Source organism: Rutidosis leptorrhynchoides, chromosome 7 (assembly GCF_046630445.1).
Source record: "Rutidosis leptorrhynchoides isolate AG116_Rl617_1_P2 chromosome 7, CSIRO_AGI_Rlap_v1, whole genome shotgun sequence".
Lineage (NCBI taxonomy): Eukaryota > Viridiplantae > Streptophyta > Magnoliopsida > Asterales > Asteraceae > Rutidosis > Rutidosis leptorrhynchoides.
Window position 1 is genome coordinate 357,610,544 of NC_092339.1, and position 18,216 is coordinate 357,628,759.

General features: G+C 31.4%; 1 protein-coding gene across 1 annotated transcript; it reads right to left on the reverse strand.

Annotated features, from left to right (window-relative positions):
- Positions 1-14,252: 14,252 nt before the first annotated feature.
- On the reverse strand, positions 14,253-17,830 carry LOC139857302 (probable trehalase). Its single transcript, XM_071846039.1, has 11 exons — positions 17,153-17,830; positions 16,913-17,032; positions 16,693-16,808; positions 16,511-16,611; positions 16,322-16,431; positions 16,170-16,242; positions 15,660-15,824; positions 15,477-15,564; positions 15,048-15,147; positions 14,727-14,940; positions 14,253-14,604 (listed from the first exon to the last, which is right to left on the reverse strand). The coding sequence occupies exons 1-11, from the start codon at positions 17,752-17,754 to the stop codon at positions 14,518-14,520; spliced, it is 1,776 nt and encodes a 591-aa protein (XP_071702140.1). The 5' UTR covers positions 17,755-17,830; the 3' UTR covers positions 14,253-14,517.
- Between the last annotated feature and the right edge of the window lie 386 nt (positions 17,831-18,216).

The following is an 18,216-nucleotide window of genomic DNA, read 5'->3' on the forward strand; positions in this document are numbered from 1 at the left end:
TATCGGGGTTATCGTTGATCGCCTCACCAAATCTGCTCACTTTCTAGCCATGAAAGAAACCGATACAAAGGACAACGATACATAAAGGAAATTGTATCCCGTCACTTCAGCAATGCAAATTCTATACTACCCAAGAATCGTATTTGATACTCATTCTTATGCGACACTGAATCCTAACTTATTCCGAGAGAATTCTTAATCAATGATAATCACACCATCACCCTTCTTACTTCGATATTAGTCATACCAGTTCGAAATTTCCAAAATCAATGGGTAGTTAATCACCGTCCTCATACTCTCCCTTTCGTTTCTCACTTATAAGCAACAACTTTATACTTAAGCATTTTTGGTCGAAGGACTTATGCCCTACTAATAGTCATCAACCACATTAAAATTCAACAGTTTTCATTACCTCGTAACATTTTTGCTCAAATATCACCCGAGATTTTCAAAAGTCTTTTACTCGATTATCATCAATCTTTTTTTCAACTTGTAACCTCCGGAATATGAAAATTTTGTTTGCCAAAATTTTACTTACACTATTTTACTGTGCGATCCTCTCAAAACTTAATAAAAATAAATTTATTTTATTTGCCATTCGTGCAAATTTTTGAAATCGTATACGTTATATAAAATAAAGTAAATAATTACTTCTTTTTGACAAATACATATGAAATTTTACTTTCACTTTTACAAATCAAATCTTTTATTCAAAGGATATTTTACCTTGAATGGTACGTGTTGTACATAACCCTAGTTTGCTAAGAACTTAATTTCTTTTCTTACATCGTCATCTTAAATGAATTCTATAAAATTTTCGTTGCTTGTCAATATAAAATTTTTCGTTGCTTATTCGTATCCAAGTCATTATGAAGACAGACAACTGTCGAAAATAAGAGATTCATGTGTGTGTATGTGATGAAGGCACTTACTACCATGTCATGCAGAGCCTTCGGGCATCCACAAACACTTAAACCATTCAAAATTACTGCGTTACCCCAGGGATCTTATTCTTCACACCTGTCGGAGCGATGCTCTATCTTACATAACTCAAAGTCCTGACCTATTCCAAGGAAATTCTCATCTAGCGATATTAACATCATTAGTATTCCGACTTTAATATTAGCCATAACCTGTGTGGCATTCTGCAAAGTCAAGAAGCGATTAACTTCTCATCCTCATGCTCTATCCTTCATACCTTACTTTTTAGCAACGGCTTCGCACGTAAACATTTTTGTGCCAAAGACTTAAGTTCGGATAATCATCAAAACTACATTTAATTTATTAGTTTTCATTACCTAGTAACATGTCAACCGATGATTCAAAAATTTTTCACTCGACCTTTTTCAACTCGTAACCTCTGAAATACGAAAAACTATGTTTATCAAAATTTTTACACGTTGATTTACACGTTGCTTATTTGTGCAGTGCTCACGAGTACTAAAAACTTTTCTATCACTTACGCGATTTATAAAATCATATATGTATAAATTTACCCTTACTTATTTTGAGTTAGTACATACTAAGTTATACCTTCAAGATGATTAAAAATCGCTCCTTTATTGAGTTGTTTTAAGTCAAATAATTTTGTGCAAATGGTACTCGTTATACATACTTCTAAATTTACCAAGAACTTCGTTCCATTTATGTTGTCGCATCAAACGTTTAAAGGTTTTTCAAAACTTCCTCGGTTGATTTTATTAAAGGTTTCCGTATTAGACTACACCATGTAGGGATCACACTTCTTCTCTCCCTCCGTTAGGGATGAAGCTTACTATTAAAATCCTTGTTAAAAACGCTTGAGCCACTTTGGGTGGCAGATTTATAAAAAAAAATTTGTTAGGAAGTCTTTGTACTCGAAAAATGTTCCTTTTAAGGTTAAACATGGCAAAATCGCGGGCCGATAAATCAGTTTTCTGAGGTACACTCAATGGTCACCCCATTGTAGGAAGGGCACAAGGTGGGTTTCTATTCTCAATATTTCACGGCTAATCGCAACATCCTCGTAAAAATCATCTCTATGAATTAGTAGGTTGAGGTACAAGGAATCGTTTTGAGATTCTTTTCACTTAGAGTAAACCGTTCTTTAGGACCAAGGGTTCAAGTATCTTCTCATCAGCGCATCCCCTTAGGTATAAGGATAAATTCAGGACGAACCGCTCAAAGAGTTCACTCTCGTTCAAAGATTACACCTTTCGTGCGATTTTCTTTCAAAAACATAGTATAAATTACTTTAAGAACCTATGAATCTTGTTATCCTCTTGGAAGGGATTGCTTAAAACATCTACGACACTGATATGGTTACTCTACGTATTCCTTCCTTCGTTGGTTGCAACTATATGTTGTTCTAGTTAATGTTAACCCTAACTTCAACATGTAACTGAAAGGATAAAGTTACGTTATGGAACTTTGTTTTCATTTCATCTAAGGATAAGTTCACCTGCAGTATGGTAAACTAGGTGATATCCTTCATTGTTCATTCAGACCGCTCTGGAGACACTATAAATAATTATGGCTTGCATTGTATATAAGTCCGATTAGTCACTTCCAGCTAACATTTCAATTCATTTAGTCAAATGAAACGTTCTTAAATATCGGGTTCATTATGCCTATGGTCTCCTTCCGAAATCAAGGGGTTAGTAAAATCCGTGGCTAACACTATCCGGACATCAAATCACATGGTTGTGATCACCATGTTTTCCGTTCTACCTATCAGCCTTGTATTGCGACATAAGCGCTCAATGTTTTAGATGAGTTTAGTAACATTCATGATGCATTTTACGCATCCAGCTTACTGAAGATGCCTGTAAGGCTAAAAACATCATCTTTCCCTCTGTGGATACATATATTCGAATGACATACTCATGTTAACCAGAGATGAAATCAATTTATTGATTTCTTAGGACAAGAGACTTAATTAATGGCATATACCTATCCTTACTTTTATACGCCCAAGTACCCTTCGAGGCAAATAACTCACTTCTGAGCCCACGAGTCTCACGGAACTTTGATACGCTACTTCTTATTTAAATACTTTACCATTTTTGGTCACTCCTCAAATTTCGGGACGAAATTTCCATTAACAGGTGGGTAATGTAACGACCCGGCTTTTTCGACTTGCTTTTGTACCTTGTATTTTTGCGAAACTGCGTATTTGTGTGTACTGCGTTACTTTATTACTATGGAACCTTGGCACACGTGTTTTATATTCATATATACTTTAAAACGTGCCTTGGTATGATTAGAATGCTTAACTTGTCCATTGGATGCTTTATAACCGTTAGCGTTACTTACCGTTACGATTAAAACGCGGACTGCGCGTACGTTTGACTTTTGTCAGAACCGGAACTTTTGGACAGCGAAATATTAATTATTATTTTATAATAATAATTACTTGGGCCTTTGGATGCTTAATTTTATTTATTTAATTGCTAAAGCCCAATAGTTAGCCTTTTTGGACTTTTTGCCTTGTTGGGCTCAAGCCCACCCTACTCTAGCTAGTGACCCAATTAATTAGCCCAAATATATTTACTAGTGGCCCATAATAATAAATAAATAAATAATTAGTGAGTCATGCTAGCATTATGGATAAGGATAATTAACTTTGTTACATAAGATTCTAGCAAAAGGACACACTTTAGACACCATTAGCCAAAAAGTAAACTTTTTGTCCTTCCCCTCCCCCTCCATAAACCGTCCACCACCACCACCCTAGATCTTGCCATGTCATCAATCCATGTGATCACTCTTTGCTTATAAATACTAGCCTTTAGCCTCTCATTTCCACACTTGATCATTTTGGTTTTTCACACACTTGTTCTTTCTCTCTTTCTTTCCTTTCTAGCATTACTTGTAAGTCTTCTTTTCCTTCTTCTTTTTCTTTTCAAATTCATGATCATCATCATCATTTTATGGAGATCAAAGTTCCTTTTAGCTTTGATCTTATTTATATCTTGTTGATTCAAGCATGAATCTTTCAAGAACATGGAAGATTCAAGCTTTTAGCTTGAATCTTCATAACTTTTGTAGATCTACTTCTTTTATACTTTAATCTTTCTATTTTATGATAAAGATTCAAACTTTTGTTTGTAATCTTCATGCATCTTCAAGATCCAAGCTTTATGCTTCAAGATCTTCAAGAACAATCAAGATGCAAGCTTTCTAGCTTGAATCTTCATATCTTTTTGTTAGATCTAAGTTCTTTTTGCTTTGATCATGTTGTTTTGTGAAAAAGATTCAAACTTGTGTTTGTTATCTTCATATATCTTAAAGATCCAAGCTTTATGCTTCAAGATCTTCAAGAACACTTAAAGGTTCAAGCTTTCTAGCTTTGTAACCTTGTAACTTGTGTGAAATGGATCCAAGCTCTCTAGCTTAGGGTTCCATCACCTCTTTTGACTTATATTGTGTTCATACTTGTTAAATTGATGTAAAGTTTGTAACTTTAGTTGTTATTGTGACTTGTATTAGTGTTAAGACTAAGGATATGATGTAACCTTGGTTCATCATCCATCTAAGACTCATGAATGAGTTGTATTCTTACTTGGTCTTAACATATTGTGTATTGATGGTGAATCATGGTCAAAAGTGATGCTAAACCATCAACGAGTTGTACACTTGAAGCTACAAGCATCAAGGATGAGAACCGTGATGAGCATCGAGCACCAAGAACCCCACTGGAGCACATGTCCACTGATTTTCGTATCTGATCAGACCACCTGGGCTACTGGAAAGTTGATTTTCAATTAGTTCGGTTCGAGTAGATGATTTTCCGTTTAGGCCTCGTCTTAATCCGAGTTACGGTTTAGGATTTATGGCCCTCTGAGAGTCACTATACCCTATTAACGTTGTGCTGAAATTTCTGACCTACTCGCACTTAAACCGTCGCCAAGGTCAAACGAAGACGAGTTAGGTCCTGAAAATTGGTCAGCTGTTAGGGGACTCATATACGGAGCCATAGCCACTGACCATGCATCTTTTCGATTTACGTAGAGGTCGTAGCAGCTGACCGAAGTCAGCCTATTGTTTCGATCTCTATTCTTGTCAAACTCACTTAGCTTTTATGATGATGAATGATGATGATGATGACACTTAAACTTATTTTATGCACTATTAGAACTTATTAAGACAACCTAATGACCTAGTAACCTTTGATTTAGGTTGACGACCTTTCGGACCGACTTACTACTTGCGTACTTTCATTACCGACTTTACCGCTTTTATCACTGTGAGTTATAGCATCCCTTTTTACTTTAATTATTTTGGGACTGAGAATACATGCGCTTTTTACGTTTTACATACTAGGCACGAGTACTTAAACTTTATATGTGTGTGGGTTATACAACGGCATAAACATTCCCTTTAGCACGGTAACGTTTAGTCATTGGTTTTTGAACCGGTGAACGCGAATCTTAGATATGGATCCATAGGGTTTGACATCCCCACTCGGGCTAGTCGCGCTAACATTTAACGGGTGTTTAATACTTCGTAAGTCATACGCACTTGCCAAGTGCACTTTCAGGGGGTTATAAATGTTAAGTCTAGTTACCGGGTGCCCACGGTTATACATATACTTATTCATACTGATTTGAACATACTGTTTTGATACGCTGTTTGCAGCACTGAAATCTCGTGGCCTACGTTACATTACTGATACAAACAAACTATAGCTCACCAACATTCGTGTTGACTTTTTAAGCATGTAATTCTCAGGTGCTTAGACGATGTTGCTTCCGCTATTAGCCTTGCTATTCTAGTCTCGGTGTATAGACTTGCTGTTACAGACTTGCTGTGTTAGACTTCCGCTGCATTAGTTAGAGATGTCTCAAGCATAGAACTTTTACTTTGCATTCGCAACTTATGTTATTTTCAGAACAATAGCTTTGTAATGACCTTAGTATCATGTACTCATGTTAATGTTTCCTATTCATCTTTTGTAAAAACGTTATCTTTTATGAATGCATATCGGTTTTCAAACAGCATATAGTGTTTGACCTTGTAATGATCCTGTTGTTGATGTACCGTACACGATGATTTTGTACGGGGCGTCACATAGTAGTCTTATTTTTACATATGTATTTCATTGTTAATACACTTAATAATATATTTACTTATCATTTAACATAATTAACCAAGTGTATCAATATCTTAATATGATTCATATGTACCTAGTAAGACATTGTTATAACGATAATCGTTATATATATCGTTTTCGAGTTTCTTAAATTAATAGTCTCATTTTTATGTATATAACTCATTGTTAAAATACCTAATGAGATACATACTTATAATAAAATCATGTTAACTATATATATAACCATATATATGTCATCGTATAGTTTTTACAAGTTTTAACGTTCGTGAATCACCGGTCAACTTGGGTGGTCAATTGTCTATATGAAACCTATTTCAGTTAATCAAGTCTTAACAAGTTTGATTGCTTAACATGTTGGAAACACTTAATCATGTAAATAACAATTTCATTTAATATATATATAAACATGGAAAAGTTCGGGTCACTACAATCTTCGACGATGATTCCACCAAGTGGCGAAACTGTGCGGGGGCAGGGGGCACCCGCCCCCAGTGATTTTTTTTCAGTGTAAAAATTTTGAGTTTTTCGACTTTTCCTCCGGTGAATTTTTTTTGCCCCAAAACATACATATTTTGCCCAAAAACCTTCAAATTTTGCCCAAAATTCTCAAACTTTTGCCTCAAAACCTTCAAATTTTGCCCCAAAATCTCCAACTTTTGTCCAAAAATCTTCAAATTTTGTCCGAAAAAATTGCTATGGTTTAATTTTTTTTTTTTTGCCCCGGGTGAAAAAAATCCTAGTTTCGCTACTGATTCCACCTCTGTCGGAGCCGGTGGCGCTGATAAATCTCCTGGACTGTTTTCTAGTTTTCTCAGACTTGTTTTTGGTGGAATTGTTAAACCAATTTTAGCAATTGGACACTTTTTAGGACCTAAACGATCGTCGTCATCATCATCTTCGTCGGGGTTATATGTCGGTTACGATGGAGACGGTGAAGGTGAAGATTTAGGTGCAGGTGGTGTAACTCATCATTCTCCAACACAGGTACTTAAGAACTTCAATGAAATTTTGGATCTACCGAAATCATTTTATACAAATGCTAATGGGAGTATACCTGAATCGTTTTACACAGGTACTTAGTAATTTGGAATGATGATAATGGGAGTATATCTGAATAGTTTCAGACAAATGCCAATTCACTTTTACCCATAAATAAATAATAAGAAGATAAAATTATATTATACAAACAAGAAATATGAAAATGACGAAAATACCCTCACATGTTTGGCACGTGTAAGGGGTTAACCATTAAAATTTAACTGCAGTTAGTCATGGGTACCAACCACGCAAGTTAAACAAAAATTAGGTACCAACTACGCAAAAAGCAAAGTTTAGGTGTTATCATGATAATTTCAACAAACCACAGGTACCAACGGCGTAATTTTTTCTATTAATTATGTTCTGATCTTTTTAACTTTTTCTATTTTACCCTTTCTAATTTTACTTAATTCCTTTTAGTTAATACAGAGTCCCAATCTCAATATACAAACTTGACTGACGGCTCATAATTCTATTATTTTATATCTTGAATATTTGATACGATTTGCAAACAATATACTTATGAATATTTGATGCGATTGAAAAAAAAATTAATTAAGACTAAGCACACAAGTTATGCAAAATGTAATTTTGAATTACGATAAACTTATAAAACTTATAATGTTTAACAATCAAAGCTCACTAATAAAGACATATAAACTTAATATTTATAAGAAAAAAATGGGATTAGAGTCTTCATCTTCTACCATAATTTTCTTCTTCTTGTTGGTGTGTCTTGAAGTAATTTCGTTATCACCAACAAGCTGATCCCTTTTAGAACATGTTGTAAAATAATAACCAACTTCTTTACATATTCTGCAACGTCTTACTTGTTTTGTCAAGTCCCTTTCCCCCTTTAATCATGCTATTATCTTTTGGACGTCCTTTCATTTTCGATATCTGATGACACTTAATAAAATCTATCACATGTTCATCAGTATTGTAGAAGTGACACATTTTCAAATGATGCTTCTTGTGTATTGGAAATTCCTTTACGACTGCATCTAGAAAGAAAACATGTAGCAGGAATGTTGAAACAATCATTGTGAAGAAGAACCTTCAATTATGTGACAACATAATATACCAACAATTTCGAAGTGTTTGCAACTACACTTGGCAACTTCACCATCCCAAATGACCTCATGATTTTTTACTATGTATTGCTAAGTGATGCTTAACAACAAACATTGTACACGTTTCCGGCTTAATTGAATATTGAATTGCTAATTCAAACTGGACTTGAAATTTCTTAAACGCATATGGAGATAAAAAAAAACGATGAGCTTGCTACTCTAGGGGTGATTGTGACCTCAATTGAGATCCCTATATTTCTCCAACATAATATCTTGCAATTGTGTTTGTTCAACATCTTCTATTGCAAAATCAACCTGAGATTCAAGTAATCGAGAGTTATAATACGATAAAAGGATTTATATTTTAAGTAAATAAAACACACTAAATTTATGTAAAATTACTAAAACTACTTACTTATTTAATAAATTGAAGTATGTAACAACCCTACTTTTTTTTGTTACTTTTGTTAACTGTCTGTTAATTAAATTCACGGTGATTACTTGAAAACTTGTGTATTAATTTAATTAAATGCATACTTTTCTTTCGGACAATGAAATACGTAGAAAACGATACGGTTTGAATAACAGCAAAAGTGTCTTTCGGGATAAAGAATTACGCGAAGTAAAAATTAATAATTATTTTTTTATAATTATTAACTTAGAAAATAAATTTAATTTATTTACTGTTTTAATAAATTGAATCACTTGGTTGAGTTTAAATGGTCGGTTAACGTTATGGGATTTCGATACGGTTAAACGACATTAGAAACGGACCATGCGAACATGTAACTAAGAAAAACGAGCCCGAGACCCCATGTGGGCCATGTTCGGCCGATGGGACCCCCACCCCACCCTTGTTGGACTTATTTTTGGCTTTGTGTTTATTTATGAGTAATTAGTCCCTAATCTATATATGAAAAATATAAAACACTACTTTTAATCCAAACCTAAACATAATTAATCATAATCAAACACAACTTTTCTTCTTCCTCCCTCCCCTTTGATCATCGACATATACACACACATAATCATCATCAAATTTTGCTTGATTGCTCATACACTCCACACGAAAGTTGTTGCTTTTGTCATTCTCTACGCATTGGTATAAGCTCAAGTCCATGATCAATTTCGTGTTATTGATTGCTAGATTGCGTTGTTTCTACGTTGTGTGTAAAATTTGTTTTTGAATCTGATCTACCATATGTATGACATGAAATCAGTAAGTAATATATATCTATATGGAAAGCTATCAAAAAATTAATAAGTTTGCTCGCAAGAATCACTTGATTTCGTTAAGAATTGCTCCCGTTATGCTTATATGAAGTTTTGACATGATTATGCATTGAATACGAATTTTCTGAGTAAAATGCTTATTGATTGGGAATCTGAAATGTTAACCAACTGAAAGATAATTAAAAATTACTCAAGTTAGACTTAAGAATCATGTGAATCGGATTCGTAATGCTCATGATATGCTAGTTTTATTGTTTGCGACTACTTTGTTGATCAACACTTAAAACTGATGCAAACAACCATTTTAACTTAACTTTTGGAATATAAGCTTTTAATTTTTTAAAAGTACATGATTAGTAATTCACTTTTCATAATAGAGTCAAATATGTCTCGTATACACAAAGTTTGGTCTAACATGAACTAGAAGTTGATTGGAGGCTTAGCCTTCTGATATATTGATATTTGGTTATTAAGAATCATATTACATTTGTATGTTAACATGTGAAATATTATTCTTTGTGTGCTAATTGCATCCTAAATCGATGTGTCTGGATTCTGTCCAAATCAGAACATCCGACTTCCTTTGCAAAACTGTACCAAATGGCTAAACAAAAAGCTTCCTTTTTTACCACTTAAACTGGGATGTTAGTGATCATATCCCACTGGCCATGTGTCAATTTCATTTTTCTAGAATAAATGATAAATGAAATAAAACTATTGTGCGTGCAGAAACTGACTTGGTGAAAATATTATGTAACATGAGTTATAGAAATCATTTGAAGGCATGGCTAGACTTTATAGAAAGCTTATAACATGTTCTTTTGATCTGGAGTAAACCACATTGCCATGATTTATGAGTTTTGATTTATGCTTGTTGATTTGCATGACTTGCATGAACGTGAAATGACAAGAGAACTAGTAAACACGTATATGACAAACTGTGATCTAAAACTTGTTAGTTGACCTAAGGTTGACTCATTGACCAAGATTACATAACTTACTGAGGTGTTAACTTTGGTTGACCACTTTGACCAAGCTTGACTTTTGTTGACTTGCATGAACTTTGTTGACTATGTGTTGACTTTTATAACCTTATCGAGTCGGTCTGAGCTATAAAAAAATATGTACAATATGGAATAACATAGTGTGATATTATAAACTTACTTGAACAATGTAAATGATTAGTTGAGTTACATGATAGTAATCGTCCAGTTTACGTACTACTTTTGACTATCACTTACCATGCGCTCAAGGTGAGTCTACAGTTTCATTTTCACTTTTAACTTTTAAGATGAGATACATGATGTTTTGAAACTATACATATTCAGATATAAGTATCAAAATGCTACTATACGTTAGTTCACAGTCTCATTTCTAAATCTTTACTCTTGGGATGAGATGCAAGCTGGTTAAAACTGTTTTTATAACTGCTTTACATTTTAGACACGAGAACTAGATTTTTATACATATGAATTCTGCTCAAAAATCCCTTAGCTTGAATACTTTAGTTACCTTTTGTAAGCTCGAATCATAGGGACGAATCCGTTAGGTTTGACAAGCCTCACTCTACATACGGGGTGCTTATTGTTCGGTACTGTACGCTAGAGCAAGTGTATACTTAGATGGGGTAAAGGAAATTGCGTAGTTCTAAACTATTCGTAGTGTTAATGCTTTGTATTCAAGTGCTCATAATAAATGTATATGCTATACAACTGCCTTGTATGATATCTTCGTGGTCTATTACTATGTATGGGTTATTTAAACATGTGGTTTACAAACATGAGAAACAGAGACATTTTTGTTGTCTTATACAAACATTTGAAACAGGACACAATGTTGTCTACAAACTTTTGATGTGAAACCTTTGTGGTCTCATACGTTATATTTGATTACTTAAACTTGTGTTTATAAGCAGGAGGAACAAAACATTTTTGATGTCATACACAGTTGAAACTTGACATTGTTGTTTACAAACAGTTTAAAATTCGACATTTGCTGTCCGCAAACTTTGATACCAAACCTTCGTGGTCTTATGCTGATAAACGTTTTTCTAAACATCGTTTCTTAAACATACTGTATTGTTTATTTAAACCTGTAGATTCACTCAACATTATGGTTGACCTGTTTTGCATGTTTTATCTCAGGTATCAATTGCTTCAGTTGTAGAACTTTGCTATTACATAGATTTCAAGCCGATCATTGGGCCCAGAGTTAATATCGCCGTTAATGGATTTTGACGGGTGTATTATGATATATATCATATCTAATTCTTATTTTTAGTTTGCTTTGTGATATATAATTAAAAAACCTAATCCTATATTCTATTTGGAAGGAAAAGTATAACGGATCGCTTAATGTTAATAACAGGTTTGATGAGAATAATCATCTCATTTATTTTTCTAATGTAATAAGGTCATCAACTTTATGTATCAGATCAGAATCAGAATCAGAATAATTCATTAAAAGAAACTAGAAAAAGAGTTCTCAATCATAATATCATCACACCCTAATTTGCATACATTATATATTCAATATCTCTATATTAAATTAATGGCATCACATAATATATCTTTGTAAGTAATTAACAATTATACACCAAATCAAGTACAATTTGAAGCAAAGTGGATTACTAATGTTGTCCTATTCATCAACTTTACATTCATACACTAAACAATCATGATTGTTAATCTCCCACACATTAGGCTTTTTGGCTCCTAATATACTACCTAAAATTTAAAATTATTGAAAAGAAGGTATAATGCTCCACCACCATCACAATCCACCAAATTAAAGTAATTTGAACTAGATATATCATACATTATATTATATTATGCTATCTAATAATATACATTTCCACTATCATTTTATAAAAAGTTACTTACAGTTACATGATTGGTGTATCTAATGTTTCAAACAACTGATACCATATGGTTTCACATCTCAACTAGAAAGTGTTGTACTTTTAGTTATGAACCCAAGTGATTAGATTAACTGATTTAAGGATCAATGTTTCAAAGAATTGTGTGTATATCAGACGGATGGTGCTTTAACAACACGGAAGTGGTTCGCTAAAGTCGAGTATTTTTATACTTATGTAGGGGGCCTAAATGGATTATTTTGTGACCTTTTTTACTGTTTCTCTAAACATCCTAAGATGTGCTGCTATTAAGATTTGAACGCGAGACCTCTTGTGACTTGTGAGGATACAAAAATGCCATCTACATCTTCTGATGGTTATTAGCTTACCCGTTGAAGTTAGGTATAAAAAAGTTGCTTTTATTCCATGTAGGTCTTAATTAAGTGATTAATCAGGCTAAGTGTATGTCCCCATCTCTAACCTAACCTTCATTACCCATGTGATTGGTTTGTCACTTGATTATCTTATCTTGATCAGCACCATATATGTTGTTTAGTGTTACTCTTGCCCAAAAAAAAAAAAAAATAGTTACACTATTATTATTATTATTATTATTATTATTATTATTATTATTATTATTATTATTATTATTATTATTATTATTATTATTATTATTATTATTATTATTATTATTATTATTATTATTATTATTATTATTATTATTATTATTATTATTATTATTATTATTATTATTATTATTATTATTATTATTATTATTATTATTATTATTATTATTATTATTATTATTATTATTATTATTATTATTATTATTATTATTATTATTATTATTATTATTATTATTATTATTATTATTATTATTATTATTATTATTATTATTATTATTATTATTATTATTATTATTATTATTATTATTATTATTATTATTATTATTATTATTATTATTATTATTATTATTATTATTATTATTATTATTATTATTATTATTATTATTATTATTATTATTATTATTATTATTATTATTATTATTATTATTATTATTATTATTATTATTATTATTATTATTATTATTATTATTATTATTATTATTATTATTATTATTATTATTATTATTATTATTATTATTATTATTATTATTATTATTATTATTATTATTATTATTATTATTATTATTATTATTATTATTATTATTATTATTATTATTATTATTATTATTATTATTATTATTATTATTATTATTATTATTATTATTATTATTATTATTATTATTATTATTATTATTATTATTATTATTATTATTATTATTATTATTATTATTATTATTATTATTATTATTATTATTATTATTATTATTATTATTATTATTATTATTATTATTATTATTATTATTATTATTATTATTATTATTATTATTATTATTATTATTATTATTATTATTATTATTATTATTATTATTATTATTATTATTATTATTATTATTATTATTATTATTATTATTATTATTATTATTATTATTATTATTATTATTATTATTATTATTATTATTATTATTATTATTATTATTATTATTATTATTATTATTATTATTATTATTATTATTATTATTATTATTATATTTTTTATTTTTTATTTTTTGAAAAGCATTACACTAATATTATTTATTTAATATAAATGATGGGTATCACAACAATTTTTTTTTATGACAAAAATAACGAAAACTTTATCAAGGGGACCTTCATCAAAAGATGAAGATCCAAATCGGAACTTTATAGGGTATTACAGCAATTACTTATGAAGTATTAAGGATCCATAATTTGTGTGATGAAAAAAGTAATTAAACCCACAAAGAGAGTAACCTAAACAGAACAACTAAAGTTAGAAAAGTAAACAAGAGATCTTCAGATCACACTGAAAATTATGTACAAGTGAAAAATCTTTATATTCACTTAAAGAACTTGAACATCTTTTTCTCCTGGTTACAAAATTACAAGAATAATAACATTTTGTAGACAAAAAAAAAAACAGTACAAGAGTTACAAATGTTCATATTTTCCATTTAAATAATGAAAAGGGCCATTGTCTTCTCAGTAGGCTCATTAAACTACTCAAAAATGTACAACTTATAAGAATGTTATTGGGCCAATCCAAAGCCTAAGACCAATGTCAGGATCAAGATCAAGCCCAAATCTAGTAACTTCATTTGATCACTGGCAATACGGACTCAAATCTTCGGCCCATCCAAACTCCTCCAAGAATGCCAACACAACTCCATTAGACCACCCGAAACCAGTCTGCATACATACATTTTCATTATAAGTCGTAACATAAGCCCAAAGCCCAAAGGCCGCGCTCGAAGAGAAAAATAATAATAATAATAATTCTAAAAGAAACTGGCTAAGATATTATTGCTTACTTGTGGAACATATTCACCACCACCTCCAAATTCTCCACATTTGCTGACATCATATTTCTCATGCATTACTTGCAGTTTTTTGTAAGTTACAAAGTTAGTTCTGATCCACCTTATAGCAATGTCTTTAGCTAGTGATTGTGCTTCCTTTGACCTGGACCTAACCAGTCCCTCAACGATCATGTGTTGAACCGGGGCCCAACCATTTGGAAAATCCCTGTTTTCAACAAAACAAATGATATTACTATTATTAATTATGATTTGATAAAACCTTCATAAAGCTATCAGCGTAGATATATTGAAAGTATCAAGCGTGAAATTTACCACTGTTGGCTCGAATTTGTCAAAGATGTTGCTATACCCGCTTCACGTAGCAGTCCTGAGCTTTCAAGGCTTTGTGCAACTTGTTTGACCAGGGTTTCATCTTTACATATGAAATAAGTAGTAAGAAAAGTCAACATGGTCAAAATATACTTCTTGCAAAATGCTGATAACCGGTAACGTTGACATATCATCTTGAAATGGGAATTTGTACAAATGACCATAAAGGCATAAATCACATCTTTTGAAAATCCAAATATTCATCAAATTTATAAATAAAATGTCTATACAAAAGAAGGTAATCTGAAAATTTGACCAAAGTTGATTACCTTACTGTTACTTTGCAAAAATTTGATAAAGAAAAAAAAAAAAAGAACGCTGTCAAAAATTATACGGAGTATTAAATTATGAAATCTAGAACATAAAACAAACCTGAGTTAAACAATTGCACCCATAAAGGAATGAAGTTTGAGGCAAATATATCTTGATTCTGGTAAGAGTCATCCCATTTATAAACATCCTATAATTATTACAAGCCGTTAGACATTATAACACCAATGAAGTTTCGTGTTCGAATCATCAATACTTGCTACATAATGTTACAAAACCCCTTACCTTGACGATAGTACCATGAAGCCAGTAATCGAACCATTGCCCCTTTTCTTGATTCCAGAAAATAGCATCCATCGCCTTTTTCCTTGCTTCCGAAGCTTTAGCAAAGTGTGAAGCGTGATCACTGTCTCCAACAACATTTGCCAAATACGCAATGTCGAGTTCCATCTGTGAAAACATAACAAAACATATTGAACCATAGGGTATGTTTGCTAAATCTACTTGTCAGCTATTAGCTTGTTATATGTATAGCTTTTTATATGTATTTAGGTGTTTCGCAGAGTAGCTGGAACTATGAGATTTTAGCTTTTTCTCAAACGCTAGTTTTATGATATTTTAGCTTCTAGCTTTTTCCTCCGTCTAAAAGCTTTAAGCATTTTTAACCAAACAAAGCTTTTTATTGGATATGAGCTTTTTTCATAAAAGCTGGAAGCTAAAAGCTCCTAACCCAAAACATACCCACAATCACACTATAAAAAAGATGATTTACAGAAAGTGATTTTCAATTCGCACCTTCAGTACAAATGCATTCAAATCAACAGGTGCGATCATCGTTGTAGATAGTGTCGTGAGATCAGATGTATTTCTGAAAAACAAATTGTCAACACAAACAAGCAAAAGAAAATAATAGATGAAAAGAAAATAGTTTAAAAAAAACAATTTACTTCATCCATCTGGTACTAAAATCCCAACCAGTTTCTGCGGTCGAAGCTATTTCACGATACAACTGCTTTTTCTCACAATCAGTAGTAAGTTTATCCGCCGTTTCTTTGTCCTGCAAACAGACAAATGTAATACTCTGTTATATTAGTCGTTTTATAGGTACAAACTTGAATTAGTAAGTAATATCTTACAATAGTGAACGATTCTGGCCTAGGTTGGTTCCACATTGCATAGTACCGACTTAAATTGTGTGTCAATCCTTGAGCATCCTCAATCGTCACATTATGCATTCCTATAATACAAGAAAAAAAAGCCAAATAATTTATCCAAAAAAAAAAGGAAAAATAGTCAAAACAATTTAAATATTGAGTACCTGAATTCCAAAACTTGTGTTCTTTAAACAGGGCTGGGAGCGCTTTCTTGACCAAGTCAACGTCGCTAGTCCGTTTATATACCTCGATGACCATTGAACTCAGCATTGGAGGTTGACTAAAAAAAGTCATCAGTTTAAATACTGTGCTACTTAATTACTTCTAATTTTTAAATAACTGAGATTTACACAAATATAATCTTTTAATCCACATGAATTTTACCTTCTGTTTGTGTAATATGCTCGTGCACCATTTAGAACATAACCATATGTGTCGATTAAATCAATCAGATTGAGCACTATCCCTTTTGCTGTCTCATACATTTTACTTGCCAATAGTCCCCTGTTGAATAAACATAAACATAGCATAACATTACATTACATATTACATTACATAACTTTCTAAAAATAGAAGCCTTTAGGCTGTTAACAACAAAATATAAGTAACTAAGAAGTAACTTACCTTATAACCCAATACGAATCCCAATAATAAACCTCTTGAAACCTTGATCCGGGTATAATCACAGGGTGTTTTAAAGGCAACAAAGTATGCAATTCAGGATTTTTCAAAACCTCATTCGATACTTTTCGACTCAAATTTTTCCAAAGAGAATGAATCTCAAGAGCCCAATCTCTAACACCCTGGTGCACTACTTTAGGCAAGAACCCATTTGGTTCAACCACAAAATCAGTTGGTTCAACATACTCTAAATCCTCTTGATCACTATTTATAAACTTGGTCAAAAACGCATTAAGATCTGAAGCTAAAACAGACCCTTTTTCGGTTCTTGGGAGATTATGGAAGGCTTGTTTAACAACTGGAAGATCAAACTTTAATGACAAGTCAACATAATATTTTGGGTCAAAATTTAGTGAACCAAATGTATTAAGTGCAGTTTCTTGGATACTTTGAAGAAATATCACAAGTGGAGTTGTGGGTACCACTGGACCATAATCAGTTGGTTTGCATATGTGTGCAGATTGTGAGTTAACCATTAAAGCTGCAATCAAGAATAAGAAAAAAATAGTAAAATTGGCATGTTTTATGGATTCAAGAAAAGTCATTTGAGGTTAACAAAATTAAGGGTTTGCATGTAGTTATCAAAAATATGATGTTTATATACAAATATAGATAGATAGATATAGAAGATTATAGATTATTATGTTATGATTATCTATGAAGGAGATGAGTATATACCTAGTAAAAGGGGGGCCGGCTTTTGGAAGATAGTTATTTGAAGGCTAATTCGATGTGTGCAACGTAGAGGTATTCTTAAATTTGTTATTAGTGAGAATTAAAATTAAATGTGTTTGGAATTTGTTTATTCTTCTGATTTGGTTTTATTATTCTTAACAGGGAACACGTGTGATGATGTAGAGGTATAGCATAAGTTCTAAAAGTCATTAAACAATTAAATAATCAACCACAATGACTAATAAGATGGTTAATTTGACTACATATTCAATGATAATTGCTTAAATATTTATTCTTAATCTTTTGTATTTTTAGCAACGGACGATAAAAGA